The 23,521-nt window shown below is 36.5% G+C and overlaps 1 protein-coding gene across 5 annotated transcripts in view; it reads right to left on the bottom strand.

The window, feature by feature from the left end:
• Window positions 1–451: 451 nt before the first annotated feature.
• Window positions 452–23,521, bottom strand: part of SMAD2 (SMAD family member 2) — a 97,564-nt gene continuing 74,494 nt past the window's right edge. For all 5 annotated transcript variants that reach the window (XM_078153270.1, XM_020985803.2, XM_078153271.1 and 2 more), the window contains 5 exons: window positions 19,881–19,934; window positions 17,734–17,946; window positions 13,010–13,147; window positions 12,653–12,797; window positions 452–8,033 (listed from right to left, as the gene is read on the bottom strand). In XM_078153270.1, the coding sequence (XP_078009396.1) occupies window positions 7,910–8,033; window positions 12,653–12,797; window positions 13,010–13,147; window positions 17,734–17,946; window positions 19,881–19,934 (674 nt within the window). In that variant the 3' untranslated portion in view covers window positions 452–7,909. The remainder of the gene's footprint in view (window positions 8,034–12,652; window positions 12,798–13,009; window positions 13,148–17,733; window positions 17,947–19,880; window positions 19,935–23,521) is intronic.

Below are 23,521 nucleotides of genomic sequence, written 5' to 3'. Positions count from 1 at the left end.
ATAATGTGATGCCCTATCTATCTGACCTGTATTGAAGTAGGCCCTTTTACGTTTCCTTGTTTTTTCTGAAAAGCACATATTTCCATTACAGTATATCTTAATACTATTTTAGAATGGGCTTATTTCCAACACATTTCTTATGAACCCAATCAATTTAGGATATGCAGGTTATTAACTAAGACAAAACCAAATTACCAGCAATTACAAAGAGTTACTCCCTGTTACCAGTAAAGTGTATGGATCAGTTATATCCAGTACTGAAGGTAAATAACTTATTCCTTTGAAATCACTCTAATACCTCAGAGTAAAATGCTCGCCCAGGTGAAGTACATTTTTCATTTCAGTGTAACCTAAGAAAAAATACTTATGAACCCTCTGAAACATGAGCCTTCCACTGCTCAAGAAAAAAAAATTCTTAATTAAAAAAAAAACAGCTTCCAGAGTAACATGGTAAACATCTCAAATGGCTCTTTTTAATGCTAGGGAAAAAAAATTCACCTTTTAGTTGTGAAAGTACTGTTAACACAGATAGAGCAAACAAAATAAAAAGTTAAAGCACATATATATGTATATATAAAGTGACCAGGAATTACAGTACATTTAAGCAATGTTTTCTTAAGCAGAACTATTTTTGTACTTTAAATAGACTAAAATATTTGGTGTGGGTGGAGTGAAGGAAATCAGTATTTCACAATATTTTAACTTGAAAATCAGCTGCAATAAAGCCTCAGCTTTATAAAAAAAAATCACAATGGACTTTTGACTACCATAACATTAAAGCTTACAAAGAACATATCTATCACAGTGCACAGAGGATGCAGTCATTTAAAACCATGTAGGAAAATTATAGCTGACTCTGCATCCTTCATATTGCATTACAAAATTAATGCCATTCCAGAAAACGTCACCCCACATGGTCAGTGTTCTAGCTGGTAAGCACCTTAGGTGTGTGAGGCCGTAAGGATAGAGTAGCTGTAAAAATATTCATCTGAACACCCAATTCCTTCTCCTGACTAGCTGGTGCATTGTCAAAAATTCCAATAGAACATTCATTGAAACCAAATACAACATCACATTCTGGCTGCGTACACTTGGGACAGGGCATTTTAGGAAATACAGTGAGAGACAGCACTAATGCTGAAATGGTCTTCATCAGAGAAAAAACTTATAAATCATTCCTTAATTTCTTTTACTATGAACGACTCAAATCCTAGGTTTAATTTACCGCAAAAAGAACACATGATTTATACATACATATACATACATAGTTTCCAGAGAACACAGCAAATTTGTTGTCACTTCCTTTGTTCCATCAAACTACCTACCCCGATCTGTGTTGCCAAAGTCTCATTATAATTCAATTACTCCATTCTGGTGTCTTTAGTCATCATTTCCCATAACTTTGCACACACCAACCATACATGATACTCTTTCAAAAGCCAAATAATTTGCAGACACCCAATGTTAAAGCAACAGGGATATTACTAGCACATCCCGATATGAAAGGAAAAGACTCAAGTAGGCATGGAATGATGGAAAAACAGGAAAAAGGGAAACAGTACTCACCTTTACTCAACTTCTCCCAGAATTGCTGCAGAAAACATTTAGGATTTGTTTTTTAAACATTTTCAGCAGCATAAGGCTGCCTTTAAGGCTATCAGCCCAAATATATTTTCAGGATATTTGCCAATGGCTAGTTTCTCTACATGAGTCTTGCATAAAAGGCTGGGGACTCCAGAAATACTATATTCAAAGGTGCCTATTTTACATGTAGTCAGGAATACTTAGGTAAATTATAGCTTAAAAGAAAAGCCTAAGTGAGCAGTGTATCGAGAGTCCAAAACACACTGAAGTATGTAAAAACTGTATTTCAGTCAAATCCCCTAAAGTGCAATTGAACTGGTCTGAAAATTTTTCAAGAGGTACTATTAGTTTTATCCAGTTATAATACTTTAGTATACAATTTTGAGATTATCTGAGCGAAAATATATAATCCAGTTTTTTTTCCTTTTTGAAAATGAAAATACCCTATGCCAACCAATTTCCATAATCTTGCTTCAAATAGTTGGAAAGAGAACATGACAATGAGGAAAGATTTTCCTCAAAGATTGACTCTCTAGGCTCAGAATTATCAAGGTATGTTCCAACCTTAGTGTACAAATAAATCAAACCTAGGGAATCGATTTGCAAAAGGAATATTCTTTCATTAGAACATGTTTATTTTGTCTTAAATTCTGTGATCTACCTAGACAAATGCAGAACTGTTTGTTATAGCCTAATACTGCAAGCACAATTAAGTGTTAAAAATGTTTACTTTTTAAAATAAAAAACTGATAGTAGTATAACTTTTTCATCACTAATTACATTATGGACACGCTATAAAAGTAGTGGTAAAAAATGAAGTATGTGTATGGTAAAGATAAAGTACTTTGTGTTTTACTTTTATTATCAGGCTAATAAACACAATTTATGAATGTCGCATATATTTAAGATAAGGTATGGGGCTATGACTTACACAAATCACTACTGCATTATCAAGGCAAGAATATATACATTTGCTAAATTTGGGTTTGCTCTCTCCTCATGGAGGTTTTTTGTTTTGTTTTGTTTTTACCCTTCAGTAAAAGCAACGAAGTAGCCAGAGCAAATAGGGTAGATGATAGAATTGTTTAGGGGAAAAAATATATATGTTTAGAGGATTTTATAAAGGGAAGATTTATTTTCTTTTAGAAACCATTCTCTTGCATACCTATTCCACCATATTTAGGGAGGGCAGTAAGGGAAAGGTATGTATGGGAAAAGGGAAAAGGAGGGAGAAGGAAATAGCTTCCCTTTCTCCACCCCTATCCCCCGCCAGAGTATTCAAAATTTCTACCAGTGAGTCACGAAAGCCCACTGTTGCCAACCGAACAGCCATGCAACTTGCATTTATACAGTTAATATAAATCTAGCCATAACCTTTGGGTTTTATTTAGTTAGGAAGTCTGAAGAACACTAGAGAATCCATTCTTCTGGAATGTACAGGCAGAACTGGAAATAAACTGATTATCTGGCCTATCCCAAGGTATGTTAGTTTTAGTCCTGGAACTTTCAAGGTGATCTAAACACAAGGGGGAAGGAAGGCAATACTCATTAAGTCACATGAGTTCTTAAGTCAAAACACTGAGCTTTATAAAGCTCAGAGCAAAATCTGGGTTTGAATCTCAACTCTGCTACTTACAATCTGCATTTAAATTCTCCTAGCCTAAATTTCTCTATCTGTAGAATGAGGGGGATGGAGGCAGCTAGATGGCACAGTAGATAGAGCACCAGCCCTGGAGACACGAGGACCTGATTTCAAATCTGGCCTCAGACACTTGACACTTACAAGCTGTATGATCTTGGGCAAGTCACTTCACCCCAATGCCTTGCCAAAAAAACCCAAAAAATGACAGGGAAGGAGAAGGTGACCTTCAAGATCCTTTTTAACTGCAGGCTATGATCCTAAAACTGACTACAGACCTGATATATAAAAGGAAACTGTAAAAGAATAAAGGCTTTCAATAAGTATAAAAGGTGGAGCAGAGCAGCCTTGTTTTTTACGACGATCTAAATAACTTCTCCACGTTTGGATGATGATGAGTTATTCCCAGCATAAATTCTACTACTTATGGAATTACTTTGACCTTGAACAATGACCCAGCTTCTGCTCTTGAAATGAAATGAAAACATATGCAGCAGATCGCTATCATATGGAACAAGGATACCATCGGTGTTGCCTCACTGGCATTTTGGAGAGAAACATAAAAATTCCTCTGGAAACTGATATAGTTTCATCTCAGTCTCTATCTACATTAAGTACAATAACCTAAAAGGACCCAAAGTAGTGGTGAATCAATGGCTACAACTTCCAGAAAGCATGTCTCACTATGTGGTAAGAATATACCCATCAATCTGTTTACTAAAATGTAGTACCATGACTTGTGCTGTCTTTTCATCTCAGCAGATATTAGTCAATGCCACCTACGCTGCTTATCCTCAGGTATTAATAAGGAAGAGAAGGTACTCTCATATACAATTCATGAGTGAATGAGGGGACTTCATCAAGAACACTTACATTAGAATATATTAATTTTAAAGAAGTATATCATAAACAAAAAATTAGCTAACCTAGTTAAAGAGTTTTACGTTAGGTACAGTGAGATACATGGAAGATTAAGGTAAGCAAGGCAAAACTGCAAGAAAAAATACCTGACACATTAAAATGCCAACAGAGCAAGAACTGGGAATACATTAAACACTTTCCCCCTAAAAATACAGGTGACTTAATTGGCAAGATTGAGATATAATTGGACAGGAAAGGCTAGGAAGAGCCTGAAAGATTAAAATGCTTAACAACAGAAACACAGATTGTATGGAAATGCTGATGAAACTGTAAGCGGCGAAAAGACATAAGTTGTACAGTATATGTGTTTCTTTCCAAGGCCCCCACCCCTCTCTGCCATGGCCTAATACAGTACCTTACAAATAGCAGGCAACTCAATCAATTTATAGATGGATTTTTTTTTTAAATCTCCCAAGTTCCTACAGTATGTCAGGGTAACTTTTTTAGGCAGAGGAAGAGAAGTCTATGAGGTTAAGCATAATGTTTTATTTTAACTTAATGGAAACATTAAATGCTTTTCATCTTAGTGAAAGTGATCAGTAAATGGTATAATTCTGAATCATAAGAAAAAAGCAACATATTCAAGGAAGTAAGAGGAATTTTATGGAAAGTTGGATTAGTAAAGAACTGTATGTTGTTCAGAGAAAGTATCTTAGAGGAAGAGAAAACATTATTTTTCAAAAACACAAACATGGGCAAATATAGGCATACTTATAACACAGGTCTATGTGAGGAAAACTCATATTCCTCTCTATAGAGTGACAGAAGGCCTCCAAAATAAAGGGAAGAGAAGGTATAATATGCTTGTACTTTAAGGGCTTTTCTTTTCCTACATGATATAAAAATATGACCAACGATAGTAAGTATACAACTAGCCGGAATGTTGAACTTGGAAGTCACCACAAAGCTAACCACTGAAGGTTAGTTATCACGGGCAAGAAAAGCAAGGGCAAAAAGTAACAGTGGTTGACTTAGGTCTGGTATGAATTCATATTTTTAACTAATGGCTGATATGATAAAATAGGGAACTTGATCACTCAGTTCATTCACTGCTGCTAATAAGTTGGGGAGAAAATGCTAGCACCTTGGAGGATAAAATTCTAAACAATCTTGACATGTAAAAAGATATACTTCAATAGAAAGGGAAATCTATTCCAAGTAGAAACAGTGCACTTAAAAGGTAAACAAAAAGGCCACAACTACAAGACAGTAACTAATCACTAGCTAGGCTCAAGAATAGCAGAAACTGAGACATAGTAGAAACAAATAAAATGAGACAGCAATGTATTTTCATAAAAAAGTTAACATGACACTCAGACATATGTTCACAGAAGTGTTACTAACCACCACCATGAAGTAATTCCAATATACAGGTATGGTTGCTTTGTGCAACAGAGGTGTTTATAGAAAGTTCTGTGTAAAGCTTAATTTTATACAGGAAAATAATTCACTCCCATTAATTTCCATTACTCTGTAGAAATATGCTCCCCTGCTTCATATGTTGACAATGCCAGATGTTACTGTCTCACCTGGTATCAATGACAATGTTTGCTAATGCTCCTGCCTCAACTACCAGTACCTACTACCACTCCAAAAAAAGCTGTCAATCAGGTGAAGGGAAGCTTTAGAAGCGGCTTGGGTTCCACTGGCATTAACAACAGCTCCTGAAGGCAGCACAACAGCTCTGGCACTGATCACTTTAGAAGCTGGTACCAGCTTCAAAGGTAGCAACTGCTAAAATAGGCTGAGTAGTTCAAAGCTGGAGCCCCACCGTTGGCAGGAGGTCTGGCAGAGGCAGTGGCCACTGCAGTGTCATTACTGCAGTGATGGCAGCTTTAAAACAGTGGTGGTGACAGCTTTGGAAGCTATGGTAGCAGACTTGAGCAGCAAGGACTTCAAGTAGAAGAAAAACTGAACAGCATGATAGCTGAAGCAGTGCTTTTACAGACTGAGGACATTTGTCAAGCAAAATGAATCAGGAACTCATTCTCTCAGATTCTTCAATCTGTATCTTTGTAGAGTAAATCTTTATTTAAAACAAAAATCTGAATCTCAATTAAATGAGGTACTTGATAAGTACCACGCCAAATCTGAAGCCGTGAACAAAAAGGTATATGGAAATCAGGGGAGCAAGAACAACCAAAAGCGATTAAAGAGCTGAGTTAGAAGATGAGATCTCTTGGGAAATGAGGAAGAAAGCCTTTCCATTTCCATCAAGGATGGAATGGAAGGAAATGCCTAAACTATAGTAAGAGAAATTAAAGTTAGGTTAAGAAAGAATTATTTGAGACACAGAGGAGTACCAAAGGAGTTTCTGGAAATCTTCTCTTGAGACTTTTAAATAAGATTAAGATAGACAACCACCTAAAATTCAGGATTAAATTCAGTCCTGACTGCAGGCAATATGTAAACAAGAAAATCTGAGGCCCTTTCCAACCCTTTAATTCTGGAGTTGTATAATTTTAGAATGTGATGGAGATTGTAAATCGTTGAGTACAGCAAATCATAAAAACAAGCCTTCCTTGCCGAGTGCTCCTCAGCCCTGCTCTTCTAGACATTTTCTGAAGTGATTACACTTATACAAGGCCCTTATTTCAAAATGTACATAATACAATCTGGTAACTAATCAAAATGAAACCACTCAAATCAAAGAATATGGTTTGTTACTGAAATATTTCGAAATACTTAAAAAAAATCAGTGTATTTAAACTTACATATTGACTTTTAAAAAAAAGATAAATATACTGAAATAAATCTAGCTTATCCCTGAAAATAATTATACTGCCACCTGTACACATGAGGTGCAAAGGATAAATCCATAAACTGCTAAGTTTGCACAAGTCAATTACTATTTGTCAAAATTTGTAGGACAAGGGGATTCACTAAATATGAATTTTAATTATACCCCAGAATTAACTTGTGCCAGCAGTATCAGTGCAACCATTACTGGCAACAGATGTCATGCTACGCTGTTTTGGTATAAGAATGATAGTGAGAGAAAGTAGGGAAGGTAAGAAGAAGATTTAAAAAAACAATACGATGATTTCTAAAACAACGGGATTAACAGTAAATCAACAAAAATGGATATTTAAGCCCCATTGAACACACCAAAGGTCTAAGATTTCAAAAGGTTAACCCACTTTTGTTCCCCCACTAGTTTATTTTTGGTAAAAGGCAGAAAAATCAGTTTTTGACAAGGAAAATCTGCTTCTTTATGACAAAATGAAGATCTGATTATATAAGTACATATATATGTGTGCATATATTTTTTAGAACACAAAAATAATGGAAAAGTGGGGATAACAGCTTGAGTACTTGCAATTTTATGGAAGGTTTGCTTAAATCAAGAAGCAGTGCACACACACACCTATTTGTGGAAACTAAAAATGTATGAATAGCACAATACTGTGATATTGGAGATCATGACACATTACCTGTACACAACTATTTATGTAATTATTAAACCTTTGGGACACTCAGTTTTATGCCCAATAAGACACCATTAAGTCTTTAAAACCTCCCCTTCCTCCTTTAGAAGAAGGTATTTCTATACACTAATTTTTCCATCTAATAGAGTAACAGGAAACAGAATCCACAAGGTGCTTTAAATGATGAGACCTCAAGTGCTGTTTTTTCTCTCTTGAATTTTTGGATAGTAAACAGTTCATGGAGACCACACAAAAATACTACGACAGACGAGCCGTTATCTTAAGTCCGTTGACAGGACTAAATATTTAGTCCACTGGGAACTACGATGTGAAGGTCTTATGACATGCTTGAGCAACGCACTGACGGGGATCCCATCTGAGTTAATACTTTGTCCAACCATTGTAGGGGTCCATTCAGATGAAGTTCAATCCAGCAAGGGGTGCTTGTTACTGTCTGCCTTCTGTTGGAAAAAGAGAAAGAGAGGGGGAGGGGTTACAAAAAGCATGAAAAACAACAAGAAGACCAGCACCTTTGCCAAATAAGTTCTATTAAGATTTATATGCCTTTAAACACAATGGAATTTCAAGGTCTAAAAAGAAAATGTACAGGATACTAGATTTAGAACTGAAGGGAACTTTATACACATGGAAAAACAGAGGATCACATGGAGAGTTAAGCAATAGAGCCAAGATTCACACTCAGGTTCTGATATCAATGCTAGCACTCTCTCCAGTCCACTGATTCATTTTATCTAGAATCAGAATTGATGCTGCAAGCCTTCCAGTCTTAACAAAAATCAAAGCTCAAATTCTTCTATCAACCATTTGACAGCCTTTTAACATTATTAAAGTCAGTTTGATACACTTACTAACCAAGACTGGTTCCCCTACTAGTTCCTACTAATAAAATAGTAATAAGGAAGGAAGCCTATTAGGAAGGAATTGATAGCAATGAACAACAACAAAAAAATCAAACCATAATCTGAGATTACATACAAATCTTTACTGTTTTCCCTAGGCAAAATTTATAAAATGCTCTAAAATTACTATCTCAAATAGTAAGAGAATAAAACTAAGTAGATATTTCAATTCTAACTGTATCACGTAAAAAAACATTGCCACCTCCCCAAAAGCTATGTTCATATGTCACCTCTGAGGTCACAGAGGCAGCTAGGTTCAGTGGATAAAGCTTGGAGCCATGAAGACCCAAGTTCAAATCTGGACTCAGACTAGCTGTGTGACCCTGGGCAAGTCACTTAACCTCTGTTTGCCTCAATCCATTGAAGATGGAAATGGCAAACCACTCCAGTTATCTTTGTCAAGAAAACCTCACAGACAGTACTGATGTGCTATATAGTCCACAGGGTCACAAAAAGTCAGATAGAACTGAATGACCAAACAAGAAAAACCTGTGCGGTCATATTCTCTAACTGAGGGAAGGAAAGAATCACCTTTACCATATCAATGACAGCCATTCTATTTCTGCTTGAACACTTCCAGTAATAAAGAGCTCAAACAGCTCCTTTGACTGCTTTAACTTAAAAAAAATCTTCATACTGAATAATTAAAAAAAAAAACCACCTGTTTTTCTGTAATTTCTATCTACTTATCCTAGTCCTGCCTTCTAGAGGTAGCCTTTTAATTATTTGAAGACAGAAATCATATCCTAGCCATACCTTTTCTTCCAAGTCCCATCAACTGCTTCTCATGACATGATATTGAGACTCCTCAAAATCCTATTCAAATTCCTCCTCCTGAACACTCTCATTAGTCAATATTCTTCTCAAAATGTGGTACTAACAACTAAACAACATCTTCCAAATGTAGTCCGATAAATTCAAATGGAAGACTGTTTCCACTGAACAAGACACTCTGCTTCCTAAATAAAGTTCAATATTGCATTAGCCTTTTTCTTTAAACAAGCAAACAAAGACCAAATAAAACCTTCTCAAAAGCTATGCTAACATAGCACCAAGTCTGGCAGGTCTGGTATTGTTAACCTGGAAGAGCCTTAGAGATAAATCCAATGCAGTTCATTTATGATCCAGCTGATTAAATTTGGAGAAATTCAGTACCAGGCTGGCAGCAGGGGATGATCTGAATTTTTTTTGGGGGGTGGGCTAGGGTGAGATGACAGGATGACATGAACTCTTAAAACTATTGGTTAAGTTGTAGAGGGGATACTAAATGTGTATCATTGTCTGAACCACAAATCAGAAATACTTGTATGTGAAAGTATTAATAAAATGAAAAAGTTGGAAGGGACCTTAGATGATCTAATCAAATTCCCTTCCTTTTACAGAAGAGGAAATTAAGGCCTAGAAGTTGACTTGGGTAAGGTCAAAGAAACAGAATTTGAATCCAAATAAGGTACTCTTTCTACCATACTATGGAGCCTATGATGCTCCTCTCATATTGAGCTTCTTGGGAAACTGCTATCCAGTCAAGGCTTACCTACACTATAACTGAGAAGTGATTTTTAAAATTTCAACAAAGAACTTTCATAATTCTTAATCACACTCAGTTTTAGAAGGGGGTGAGAGAAATGAGAAAGGTTACATTTATACTTTTTCAAAAGGGATAGGAAAATTCTTGTTTTAAAAAATTGTGCCTCTGGAACCAGCCCATCCATTCTTTTCTACTCCCTTCAAAAGCCCTAGGTCTACTCAATTTCAGGTATTCCACAACTGTTATGAATAGAACAATCCTCTTCACATCTGTGTTTCTTGGTTTCACTGCTATTTTTGTTTTGGATTTTGAATACTTGTCTTTGAAAATTAACATTATTACCATCTTTTAAGGTAACCGTACTAAAAATATCAAATGACATACATGGTTATTAACGATTTGTGGATATTTTTGTTATTTTTATTTCTAAGTTTTAAGAGCAACCCACTTTAGATACAACTAATTTCAAATTGCTTCCCTTCTTTCCTCCATGAGTTCAGTACCTGGTTTACAGTACCTGGTTTACAGATTTTCTCTCCTTCTAAATGCTTTTTCTCATACTAGGGCACTCCAATATACACACCGATATTCTGTCAATTCCTTAATTTACTCATGTCCAATGACCTTATCCCTCCATCCCACCCCAGCTACACAGTTCATGAAGTCATACCCACAAATGTTCCACTGCCATGTTTATGAACTCTTAAACTCCTTATTTATATTATGTTACCTCTTTCTCTGTCTTACAACTCCAAATCCTGTTATTCATTCTCACCATGACCTGCTATCTCTCAAATGCTTAGTTCTTTCCCAGGCCATCACCCCTGTACAGGCTACATCTTAACCGTTTGAAGAAACAGTTCAACTCTACACTGTCCTCTTGTTTCCAATTGCCAATCTTGCCCTGTCAAAGCTCAGCCCGGGATTACTCCCGCCAACCGATGCTTTTGCTCCTTCATGTGCTGCTGAATGAAGCTGAGGAAAAGTTAAAAAAAAATTATGCTGATTCGGATTCACTACAAATTTATGTTCCATGATCTCAATAAGGTCCCCACTACTGCTAGTAGTATTATCTTTCTCATCTCCCTAAGTGACTATCCCACTCATCACAGCAACTCTTCCAAACCTTTTTATCCCTTCTCAACTTCCTATGGTTCCCCGACTCCCACCCCCTCTCAGCTGAGAAGCTAGTCTAATGTCACTGAAAAATTGATGCTATTTGTCAAATTTCCTCTTCTTCCTTCTGCTTTACCTCATGCTTTCTGCTCCTATCTCTGCCTTCACCTCATCTCATATGACTAAGTGGCCCTTCTCCTTGACAAGGCCAACCCCCTCCTACTTGCAATCCTTGATCTCACTCTATGTCGTCTCCTCCAACAGACTGAACCTCCTGTCATCCCCGTTCTCTCACTTACCTTCTGGCTACTTTTTTTCTCTTTTCAGTTACAGATATACTTTATTGGCTCTGCTACTGTAGATAAAATTAGGATTGATATTTTAACTGGCTCGATGTAAATTTTTATAAGTTTGCAGTTATAGAGGTATAAAATATATTATTATTTTGTATGTGTGTGTGTTTTGGGTTAAGTGGGGTTAAGTGACTTGCCCAGGGTCACACAGCTAGTAAGTGTTAAGTGTTTGGTCTGAGGCCAGATTTGAACTCAGGTCCTCCTGAATCCAGGGCCGGTGCTCTATCCACTGCGCCACCTAGCTGTACCTTAAAATATATTATTTTTTAAAATTTATTTTTAATTTATGGAACAAAGCATATTATAAAATAACACTTATCTTCTGGCTACTTTCTTACTGCCTACAAACACATTCATATCTTTCTATCCTCAAAAAAATTCTCTTTTAATCCACTTCTCCCTGCTAGCTATTGGTCCAGTATCTCTCCTCTTTTTTAAAGCTAAACTCCTCAAGAAGACTTCTATAATAGCTGCCTCCACTTCCTTTCCTTTCACTCTCTTTTTAATTCTCTATAACCTGATCTTTGACTTCATGTTCTACAGAAACTACTATGCTCAAAGTCATTACCAATCTCTTAGCTGACAAATCACAAATCTAATGGCCTTTTCTCAACTCTCATCCTTCTTGATTGGATAGTTCCAATTATTTTCTTGTACTAGAGATCTACTGAATTAATTCTTTCAGAACTTTGTTGTAGGCCAGGTATTTTAAGCTCTTTGATGAAGGAGGAGAGAAGGAAGAGTAATGGGAATACACATTTATATTGTTCCTGCTATGCACCAGGAACTGTGCTAAGTACTTTTGACAAATATAATCTCATTTGATCCTCACTTATTATTCCCACTTGACAGTTGAGGAAACTGAGGGTAAACAGAGGTTAAGTGATTTGCCCAGCTAGTAAGTGTCTGAGGCTGAATTTGAACTCAAGTGTTGCTGACTCTAGGCCCAGTGCTTGATCCACACTGTCAACAGCTGTCTCTATGAAATAGAATTTGACCTAAAATTTCATTCTTGTAATGAAAGATTCTACAATTCTAAGAAATACTGACAGATCAGCCTTTTTAGGTTAAACAAATACAAAAGAAACTTAAACACAAAGGAGGAAGTGAAACAAGAAATCATTTTAACATCGAGACTAATAAAGATAATTACTATTTCATACCTGTATTCTGCTCCCCAACCTTTGACAAAACTCATTCTTATGGTACACATTCTAGTTAGCTGGTACACTGCTTCAAAACCCTGATTCACAGATTGAGCCAAAAGAGCAGCAAATTCCTGGTTATTGAAGATCTTTAGATTACAGCCTATCATGAAAAAAATTAAAATAAATTCTGTTACAAAACAGCCAATTATTTACAGTCAATATTTCTGAGAATTCAAATATAACCAAAGATTTCAGAATAACCATAGTGTAAAAATAATCTAATTTTATAGTTGTTAGGAATAAGAGCAAAACCTAAGATTTAACTTAAGAGACTAACCTGCTTTAATAGTTTTGGAGGGTATATAATCTTACCTGGTGGAATTTTACACACTGTTGCAGGATGCCAGCCATATCTCTGATTACAATTTGGACTCTGAACAAAGATTGCACTATCACTTAGGCATTCGGCAAAAACTTCTCCACCAATATAATACAAGCGTACTCCTCTTCCTAAAACAAAATTTAAGATTAGTTGTACTTTTTCATATTCTATTGTGAACTTGGTAAAGTTTGCTATATAAAGGTATTTTCACGCTATTTCTGACAGTGAGGGGGATATACTATGGTTTATTGTTTCTCTTAGTTACAGAAAGGCAGTTAACCGTCCATTGTATCTGCTAACACTAAAAAAAGGGAAGTAAGGTATGTAATTTGGGGAACTGGTATGAAAGGTAGTATATGAAAAGAGCCACACTTCCTGACTCTTAAACTCACATTTTCTATAATGCTTCAAGGGATCATATACACAACATGCTAAATAATGAGAAGCAGAATGGAGTAGTAGATAGAGTCAGTCAGACTTGGTTCAAGGACTATTTCTGACACATACCAGCTCTATAATCCTGATCAAGTCACCTGATCCCTCAATGCCTCAGGCAACTCTCAAATACCCTTAAGTTAGGGAACAAGCACCAATCTGAATTCATCAAAGGGGTTTCCTATACCAATGAAACAACAGGTACAGATCCATCCCTCCCCCCTCAAATATTCAACACACTGCCAGATACAAAAATTAAAACATCTTACCCCCAAGGAGTTTATATTCTACTAGACAAAGGAAAAGAGAAAGATAAAAGATACAGAAATAAGTAAAGACAATTTGAAGATGGAGACAGGGGTGACCATCAAGGCTGCTGGGAGGACCTGAGGATATCTTAAAGGACAATGAAGATTTAGAAAAGCAGAGTTTAAAAAAAGCCCCAGCCCCCTAGCTTCCAGACCTCTTTGGTATAGAGAAAGCTACCAACTCTAATTCTTCCAATAAGATGGAAATCCACTGGGACTTATTATCTGCCCTATCCTTGTGCTGTCCAAACCTCCGCTGCAGGTATTGCCACCTGTTCTGTTACAGCACCTTGATGATCCATAGACCTATTTCACAGACCTAGATAGCTTACACTTTCAAGACCACAGCTGTCAGCCCTGTCCTCACAGCCAAAGGAGGCCTTTCCATGCATTCTGCAGCTGAGCTGTCTCCTCAAATGGGGACTCCTTGAGTAGGAAATGTCTTGCTTTCTATTTATATCCTATGTGTTTGTCATACAGTAAGCACTTAATGCCTTTTCATTCATCCACCCATCCAGGGTATACAGCTTATAAAAATAGAAAGAGGTAGGAGATGAAATGATAAGCTCAAAGTAGTACACAAACAAACGTGGCTGGAATATGAAGTAGGTAAAGCAGCAATAACGTGAACTAAGGCTGTAAAGGTGGACGACAACCAGATGGCGGAGGCCCTTAAATGACAAGATGAGGAATTTACGTTTTATCCTAGAAGAGGGAGACACTGAAGACTACTGATCAAAGAAGCTACACAACCACAGAATCTCAAGAGTTGGATGGAATTCTAAGATCAGCAGGTACAACCTCTAGATAAGTAAGAATCCTCTCTACAACATACCTGACAAATAATCATTTCACTTTTTTTTTTTAAAGACTTCTATTGAAGAACCTATTTCTTCCTAAGTCAGTGTATCCTACTGGAAACTCTTATACGCTGTCTCGCCTCAACCAGGGTGTAACTTCTTTGAGGGCAGAGACAGTTTGTGCATTTGTGTCCACAGTGCTTAACACAGTGTCTGGCACACAGTACTGGCTTAATAAATGCTTGCTGAATCATATTAAGACTAAATTTACTTCTATGCAACTTCCATCCACTGTGCCCCATAGCTCAATCCAGAGAAAGAAGTCATCAAGCTCATGCTTTTATGACCATGATAGAGGGACCATCAAGATGGCACTGAGACAACAGGATGGCACAAGTCTGAGAACATTCTACTCACTTGCCATTATCAGTGGAGTTACTCCCATCTCCTGACTTTTCTCTTATGATTAGGAAATCTTCTCACATTGTCCTGATGCGGATAATTCCAACATGCCTGTTAATAAACCACTCCATCTCCCAACCATTGCTGTCCAGTCCCATAACCATCACCCATCTACTTCAGTTCTACCCCTTCAACTGTGCTCTCTGGAATTCCAGTTCCATAAGTAACAAAATTTTCTTCATTTTGGATCTTTTTCATGCTCATCTCATCTTAGGGTATTCATAGAAACTCACCCTCAACACCCCAAGACACAGCATTCCTGGTCAGAGATTAGAATACTGCTTGTTCCCCATTAACACTTCCAGACTGTTCCTCTACAGCTATTACTCAGTAATCTCTAGGTTCACTCTATTCAAATTTATAACCAAATCCAGTTCCTGGTAGCTGTTATCTACCGGTCACCAAGAAGTTTAGTACCTCATATGTCAGGACTATTGTCTCTCCCTACCCTAATATATGCTCCACTCAACTTCCAAAGTGATTTTTCCTGAAATGCAGACATGACCAAATGGTATTCCTAATCAATAAATTCCAATGAGTGGCTCCCTATTACCTATAGGATCAAACAGAATAGCCCCATGCTTAGCACTTAAAACCTTTACAACCTGGTCCCTTCCAACCTTTTTAATCTCCTTAATTTCCTTGCACAACAACTCTATGATCCAGCTACACATGACACTTCATCTCCTGTGTGCCCTTTCACTGGTTGTCCCTGCATCCCAGAATCTCTCCTTCTCCACCTCTGCCTCCTAAGACTCCTTCAAAGATTCAGCTCAAATCCCATCTTCTAAGAGCAGACCTATTCTGATTCTTCCTCCACCCTCCTATCCTCTTCTGTGCTCTGCTTATTATTTTCAGGACTACGATACTATGTCTCAACTTCCCTCTCATCCTATATCTTCCATTAGCACTTGGAAAGTCCTCATCTTGGAACATTCTTCCACCTCTATGGCTTTCTTCTCTCACTGGTGAGTTCCACCTCTATTCTGGGGGAAGGACTAGGTTGGCCACTTTTCATTACCTTCTGAGTTTTGCTTCTAATTCTCAAGGATTTGATACTATATACCCCACAGCTAAATCCTCCATACCCCCCACCAATCTTGTTAGCTCCTCTTCATGTGTTATCTTCTTCTATTAAAAAGTAAGCTCCTTAAGGGCAGAGACTATCTTTCTTTTTGCTTTTATTTATACCCACATTGCTTAGTACAGTTCCTGTAACTTAATAAGCAGTTAATAAATGCTTTTGTCCTACTTCAAGCAATCTTCCTTCCTATATCTTTCTCCTCTCATTCTGAGGCAAATTGCTAGAAAAAGCTGTCTAAACTTTTTTTCCACTGCCTCCAGGTCTCTTCTCAAGTCTCTGAAATCTGGCTTCTGACCTCATCACTGAAATAAAACTGCTCTCTCTACCAATGATTTCTTAAATGACTAGTTACTAGCTGTGTAACTGGTAAGTTGTTTAACCTCTTGTCTGCTTCAGTTTTCTCAACTGTAAAATGTGGAGTAATAAATTGAACCTAGTCCCTTCCCCCCAGGCTTATGTGAGGATAAAATGAGATAGTATTTATAAAATACTCAGCACAATGCCTGACAAATAGCAGGCACTTAATAACGGCTTATTCTCCTCCCTCCCCTTTCAAAATCTAATGGCCTTTTCTAAAGTCTCATCCTTGAAATGTCTGTAGCACTTAACAATGTTGACCAAACTTTCTCCTCCTGAATCATTTGTCCTCTGAGTTTTTATGATACCCACTTCTAGAAAATACATAATAAAAAAATTTTTGAGTTATATCGGCCTATGTCACTTTCCCATACCACGAAGTTTCAGTGGCTTCCTGGAACATCTAGGATAAAATACAAACTCCTCTGTTTGTCAATTAAAGCCCTTTTGGGCTTTAATCAGTAAACAACCTGTCTTTCTAGACCAATTACACATCAATCTTTCTTACGTACTCTACATTCCACACTAACTGGCCTGCTTACTATTTTCTACATATGCCATCCCAGCTCCCTTACCCATGCCTTTGCAGAGGCTGATGGGCTGTCCTTGATGTCTGGAAAGTTTTCACGTCTTGCCTCCTCTGGCTGGAATACTTAGCTCAGCTCAAGTGACACTTCTTACAAGAGGCCTTTTCTGATCTCTCCACTTCCCCATAATTTCATCTTCACTTACGTAGATTTGATATTTATTTATCTATATATGTGTAGTTTCATCTCAGTAAGCTCCTTGAAGTCAGGAATTGTTACATTTTTATCTCAAAGCTACCTAGCACAGAGCAGAATCATAATATATGTCTGTAGAACTGAACTGAATTGAAACCCTTGTAAAGAACAAGTGCCAATAAAGGATTATCAACAAATCTGTGAGGCACCTTTCTAAGACTTAGCCCAAGTCCTCCACAAAGGAGGGACAAAAGTTGGCTAGAAATGATGACAAATAAGTGATTAGGTATATATCTAGGGGGTTCAGTTATGCCTGATATACATAGAAACAAGAAAATGAATTGTCTGTTTGCATATACTCTTTCTGTAGTGGAATACTCTAGCATACTTCCATTACCAATGCACAGGACTAGCTTTAGAAAGTGCTTTAGAATTCTCTGCTACTGTAACCAGAGTAGCACAGGTTACAAACAGTAACAACATGGTGACTGACCCCAATCACAAATACCCAATTAAGTTTTCTAAAGGAAAAAAGAAAATAAATACCTATATGCCGTCTTGTCATTTCCACTGTAGCATTGCGGTTAACATTGGAGAGTAAACCTAAGCAAAATCTCTCTGAATTTGATGGATCTGTAAATCCATCTACAGTTAGTGAAGGCTGTGATGCATGGAAGGTTTCTCCAACTCTCTGATTTAGCTCATAATATGCTATTGAACACCAAAATGCAGGCTCTGAGTAAGTAACTGGCTGCAAATCTGGAAAAAAAGGGAGAAAGGCAGAGATAAAATTAATTAATTCCTAAGATAACAATGTAAAACAACAATAGACAACAAGCATAATTATCTTTACCAATGCAAACATACCAGTACTAGTACCATGTGATGAACATCTATTTACAATATAGTTCTATTTCCCATAAATCATACCAGAATTTTCTTTTCAGACCTGTCTCATTTTACTTAATCATCCAATCTTAAAACCCAATTTCTTCATTTTGGATCATTTTTTCTACTGATAGCTTTAGCCAAATATTGCTTAAAATTTTTTACTTTTTATAACTGCTGAAATTTTTTATATTGTCAGCTGGGAATGAGTGATCACTACAAGTACCAAGTACCAAAATAGGGAAGCTATAACAGAAAAAAGCACTGATTTTGTTACAAGATTCTGCTTACAATTTTGCCACTAACTAGCTGTATGACTTTGGGCAAGTTCACTTACTTGTGCATGTGTCCTCATATATAAGCTAAGATAATCATTAAGGTCCTATCCAGAACTAAGATTCTGTGATCTCTATAACTGCTGGTCAAATGAGTTAATTACCTGCACATGTACCTCAATTTTATATTTCTGAATTTTCACTTTAACTATTTATGCCTCTATTATAGGTAACAAAAGTAAAATTAATAGAGCCCATTTTTGATGCAAAGGGCTGGAGAAGGCAAAAAGCAGAAAATCTATTTAGAAAATTAGCTCAAAACTACTACAATAAAAATTTCATATTAGTGATAGTTTAAAAGGAAAAAACCCCCAGCTCTCCAACACTTTCCTAATTTAACATTTAATTAGTACCTGGTGCATTACCTAGTTAATCAAAATAGCAAGAGGTACACAAAACTAGGGACAAAGATAGAGACTGGATTTGTGGCTGCACTAATATACAACTCTTAGAAGAGGAAACTCCCTTTAGCAATGTAATTTAGCATGTCAAAACATTTTAAGTTTGCCAGTTTAAATAGAATCAAAAGTTCTATGTGCTGCAAGGGGTATCTAGGATCACAAGAACAATTACTGGCTAGAGGTTCAATTTCATACTATGAACTCCACATTATAATTTTTATTATGGTAGATTTACTTGCAAGGTATATAACTGCTAGAAACCACACTCCTAGTGGGAAGAAGTTGATAAGAAAGTTACTATATGAAAAGAAGGAAAAAGAATCACAAGATCAAATTTAGAATTGGAAGGGACCACAGAGGTCATCTAACCTAGAACTCCCATTTTATAGATAAGGAAACTGAGATCATGGAGGTTAAGTGACTTGTTGGGGCAGCTAGGTGGCAAAATGGATAGAGCACTGGTTCTAGAGTCAGAGAGACCTGAATTTAAACTTGGCCTCGGATAACCAGCAAGGTGACCTGGACAAGTCACTTCACCTGTTTGCTTCCATTGCCTTATCTGTAAAACAGGGATCACAGTACCAACCTAACAGGATCAAATAAGGTATTATTTGTAAAGTATTTAGTATAATGTTCTTTTCACTGTATCATGCTGTCTCATATAGAACCTGTTGTTAGAGTAGCATTTTTCTTCAATAGGATTTCACTTGTATCCCTAAAAAGGCCTTTATATATATTTAAAACATTTAGATAAAACTATTTTAGGTAAAGCAAATTTTAAGTTCATGGACTATCTTAAAACAACCTAGCTGTACCTGGCCTTTAAATTTTCCATGAGTAAGAAAATATTGTCATTTTTCTTTCCATCCAATAAGAATTTAGAATTGTGGTAATACTTCAGATGTCTGTATCTCAAAAATAATGAGCATTTTCCCCAAATCAACTTGAACACTATCACACATATGAAATAATCACACCTTGAAAGAGAGAAATTTAGGGTTACATAAATATATGGCAACCTTAAACAAAAAAAACCCCAAAAACAACAGATAAAAGATTAGTGGCTTACCCAAGCTATGATTAACTGGGGAAAGAGTGCTAGGAGAGAGTTCTGCTGGAGATCCTAGAACAATAAAAGAACATTAGATATTCCAAATTTTTCTCCTGAAGTTGTTGCTAGTACTACCAAGAAGGTGATTAAATGTATTATAATTACTACTGACAATTTGAAAAACTCTACACACAATTTCCCATGGGCTTAAGTGCCACTTATTTTAAATAATGCAACTAGCTTTGTAGTCAATATTTATTATCCATCACTTCTTACACATTTATGTCACACCATTTTCTTTAAAGGAATGATCAACAACCTCAAAGTTTTAACACACAAGACTAATGAAAAGATTAAAAAGACAGGTATGTATATACACTTTTACAAAAAAAATTGAGGCAACAAGATTTAAACACATTCAATTTTATATAAAGTAAGTGCTACTTCTAGTAGACAAAGATGTCTTCAGTGACAAGATCTAAAGAAAATCTAAAAAAGGAAAATTTGGACTGATCCTATATAATGGGCCAATTGATGATAACAGGTAATTTTGTATTCCAGGTAGAGAAAATTTATAAATAAGTCACCTATTGGGCTTGTTATTGGAGGCTTATTAATATAAGGACAATGGCCTAGAAATGACTTTGTATAAACAAAATTTACAAAATTTTTAGAGAAAACTACTGTACACCAGGTAAATATATAATTTACTTTCCTTCAGTACTTCAAAACAAAACTAATCAATGTGGCTATTCTATCAATCAAAATTGAAATCCACGCATGCCATCTCATCCAGTGAACTTTGTCCATATTCTAACATATAGCCCCCACAAAAGACCTACCCCAAATGCTGGGAGGTTTTCAAGGTCTTTCCCATTTATGTATACCAGTGTAATACAACTCTTACTATATGATCAACATAACTTTTTTTATGAAAACTCAGAAAATAGAGATTATCTGAGAGAGAGCTGGTCAAGTGTTAAATACTTTCGGAAAGCTAAAAAAAAAGAGAAAAAAGAAGGGCCATTTGATCTGGCATTTATGAGAACACTGGTAACTTTGGAGAAAGTATATTTAATTGAACGATTAAGACCAGAGACAAACTCCAAATAGTTAAGAAGTCGAAAGAGAGGAAGTAAAGACTATGAAGGGGGGGAGGAGAGAGGGAGGGAGGGAGGAAGGGAGGGAGGGAAGGAGGAAGAGGAGAGAGAGAGAGAGAGAGAGAGAGAGAGAAGAGAGAGAGAGAGAGAGAGAGAGAGAGAGAGAGAGAAAGAGAGAGAGAGGTGAGAGCTTGACAGGATCAAAGGGTCATAAAATTAAGAAGAAGAAGAAAGACCAGAGGCATGTCTACAGGCAGCAGAGAAGTCAGGAGATAAGAGACTGAAGATCAGTAGCAGAAGGCATGAGTGACAAGGAAGGCTGTTGGAGGATACATGCTGAGGGTATAAGCTCTGGTGTGAGATGGGTCAGGAGTTTTAAGAAAAAGAGAGAGAAGGGCAAGTGAGGAAGGATATCAATGGATTGAAATCCAGAGGAGGTGAGAAGAAAGAGATAGAGAAAACTGACCTGTATACAGGAGGGTGGAATGAGAGGCCTGAAGAAACAAGCTGTCCATGGAAGTTTAACAGAATTAACCAAACCAGAATAAAAGTACTATATTCACAATGTGAATCTCCACTGATTTTTTGGGTCCCCTGCAACTTAGATTCTCTAGAGATTACTGTTTCAAGATTTGCAAATAAACTGCAATATTTACAACTAGAAAGTACCTTACAGAAATCACATACTCACAGATTTAAAACTAAGAGGGGTAAGAGGTCAGGTCATTTTGTCTAACCTTTTGACTTCAAATCCTAAGCCCTTTGAACTATACTGCAACTTTCTTCCCTTAACAAATGTGGGAAAGGGCCCAATAATTCATACAATCTGAGTCTTAATTTTCTCAGATGTAAAATAGTTATGATAACATTCACACTATCTATCCCACACCACATTCTTTTAAGGAAAGTACTTTGTAAATCTTAAAAGTACTATATAAATTAAAGCTATTACTATCAGTATTCATGAAGTATTTGTGTGTGTTGAGGAGGGATGGGGATAGTCCAAAGAGTTTAGCCTAAACAATTACACAGAAAAGACCAAGTAGATGAAAATGTTTTGATTATGAATCACATTATGACACTCAGATGAACAATCTATAGCATTTTTCTATCATTACGTGTATATACACACACACACACACACACACACACACACACAGAGGACATATAGATGACACAGACCCAGAATTAAACAAAAGAAGAATGGGCTGAATTGCCTTCAGGAAGTATTAAAATCCCTTTAATGACAACAAATTCTACTAGAAACAAAGACCCATCTTTTGAATACCAACATTCCACTGGTTATAACTATGTCTATGACATAGTTATGTCACAGAAAACCACATCCTTTGAAGAATTAAAAATAAATATACAGAGGGCAATGGAGAAGCGCATGGTGGGTGTGAAAAGATTGTAGTATATAATGAATAAGGAACTTTAAAGGATAAGTAGTATAAAGGATGAGGTAGCTAGGTGGTGCATTGGCAAAGCACCAGGTCTGGGTCAGGAAGATCTGAGTTCAAATCCAGCCTCAGACACCTGCTAGCCGTGTGACCACTTAGTGTAAGCCACTTAGCCTGTATCTGCTTCAGTTGCTCATCTGTAAAACGGAGACACCCTGGAGAAGGAAATGGCAAACCATTCCAGTATCTTTGCCAAGAAAAGACATAGATGCCAAAATATAAAGTCAGACACAACGAAAATGACTCAACAATAACAACAGGAAAGGATGCCATCAGGAAAATGTGTAAGTGAAAAAGAAGGGGTGGCATTATGGTGACTGAAGAATAACAAGCAGACAAGTACTACACTGATATATTCTCATGATGTCAGGAGAAAAGAAAGACCTCAGTATGTTGGATGTACACTCTATGGCAACTTCTTTTAGGATATGGACAAAAGTTGCCTAGGGTGGACAAGTAAAGATGGGTTGTAATTTCCATCTTTAGATATAAAATAGACAAAATACAGCTCTATCTGAATGTGAGAATGAAGGTACCCTTATTTATTCACAAATTATATAAAATTAGAGTATATCATTAAAATTACTTTTCTAACAAAATAATCCTGAAGTAAGTTATTAAGCTATCAGGTTATGAAAGTAGGAATTAGCCTTTGTAACATAATTTTCTAAAAAAAATGGTCAAATATAAGCACTTTAAATAAGCAAATTCAAGAATTTGACAATTAAGTTAAATTTATTCTTCCCCTAAAAAGTCAGCCCACACAGAAATTCCCATCGTGTCAGATTTTCAAGGACTGTGGGAACACAACACATCATATGTTCAAAGTGTTTGCTTCCTTGGGAGTGTAAAAATTATACAGATGTAAGAACTCTTTCCAAAATACTTCAGTATTTACTGAATACTCTACTATCCAGAAAACTACTTAAAAATTAAAAATTTTAAAATAGTCCTGCAATATGAAGAGAGGGAAATAGTCAAGAAATTTTCTAACACCCTAAGAAGTGTCCCTAATTTCATATCAAAAGCTTTCAAGATACAGGAGATCATATTACATTGGTTGTGTGACACATCCTGGCTAAGTCACTTAAGTGTT

The sequence above is a fragment of the Phascolarctos cinereus genome, unplaced genomic scaffold (assembly GCF_003287225.1).
Source record: "Phascolarctos cinereus isolate Bilbo 61053 unplaced genomic scaffold, phaCin_HiC Scaffold_4;HRSCAF=312, whole genome shotgun sequence".
NCBI lineage: Eukaryota > Metazoa > Chordata > Mammalia > Diprotodontia > Phascolarctidae > Phascolarctos > Phascolarctos cinereus.
The sequence above is the reverse complement of the archived record's forward strand: the minus strand, read 5'-3'. Positions and strand labels throughout refer to the sequence as shown.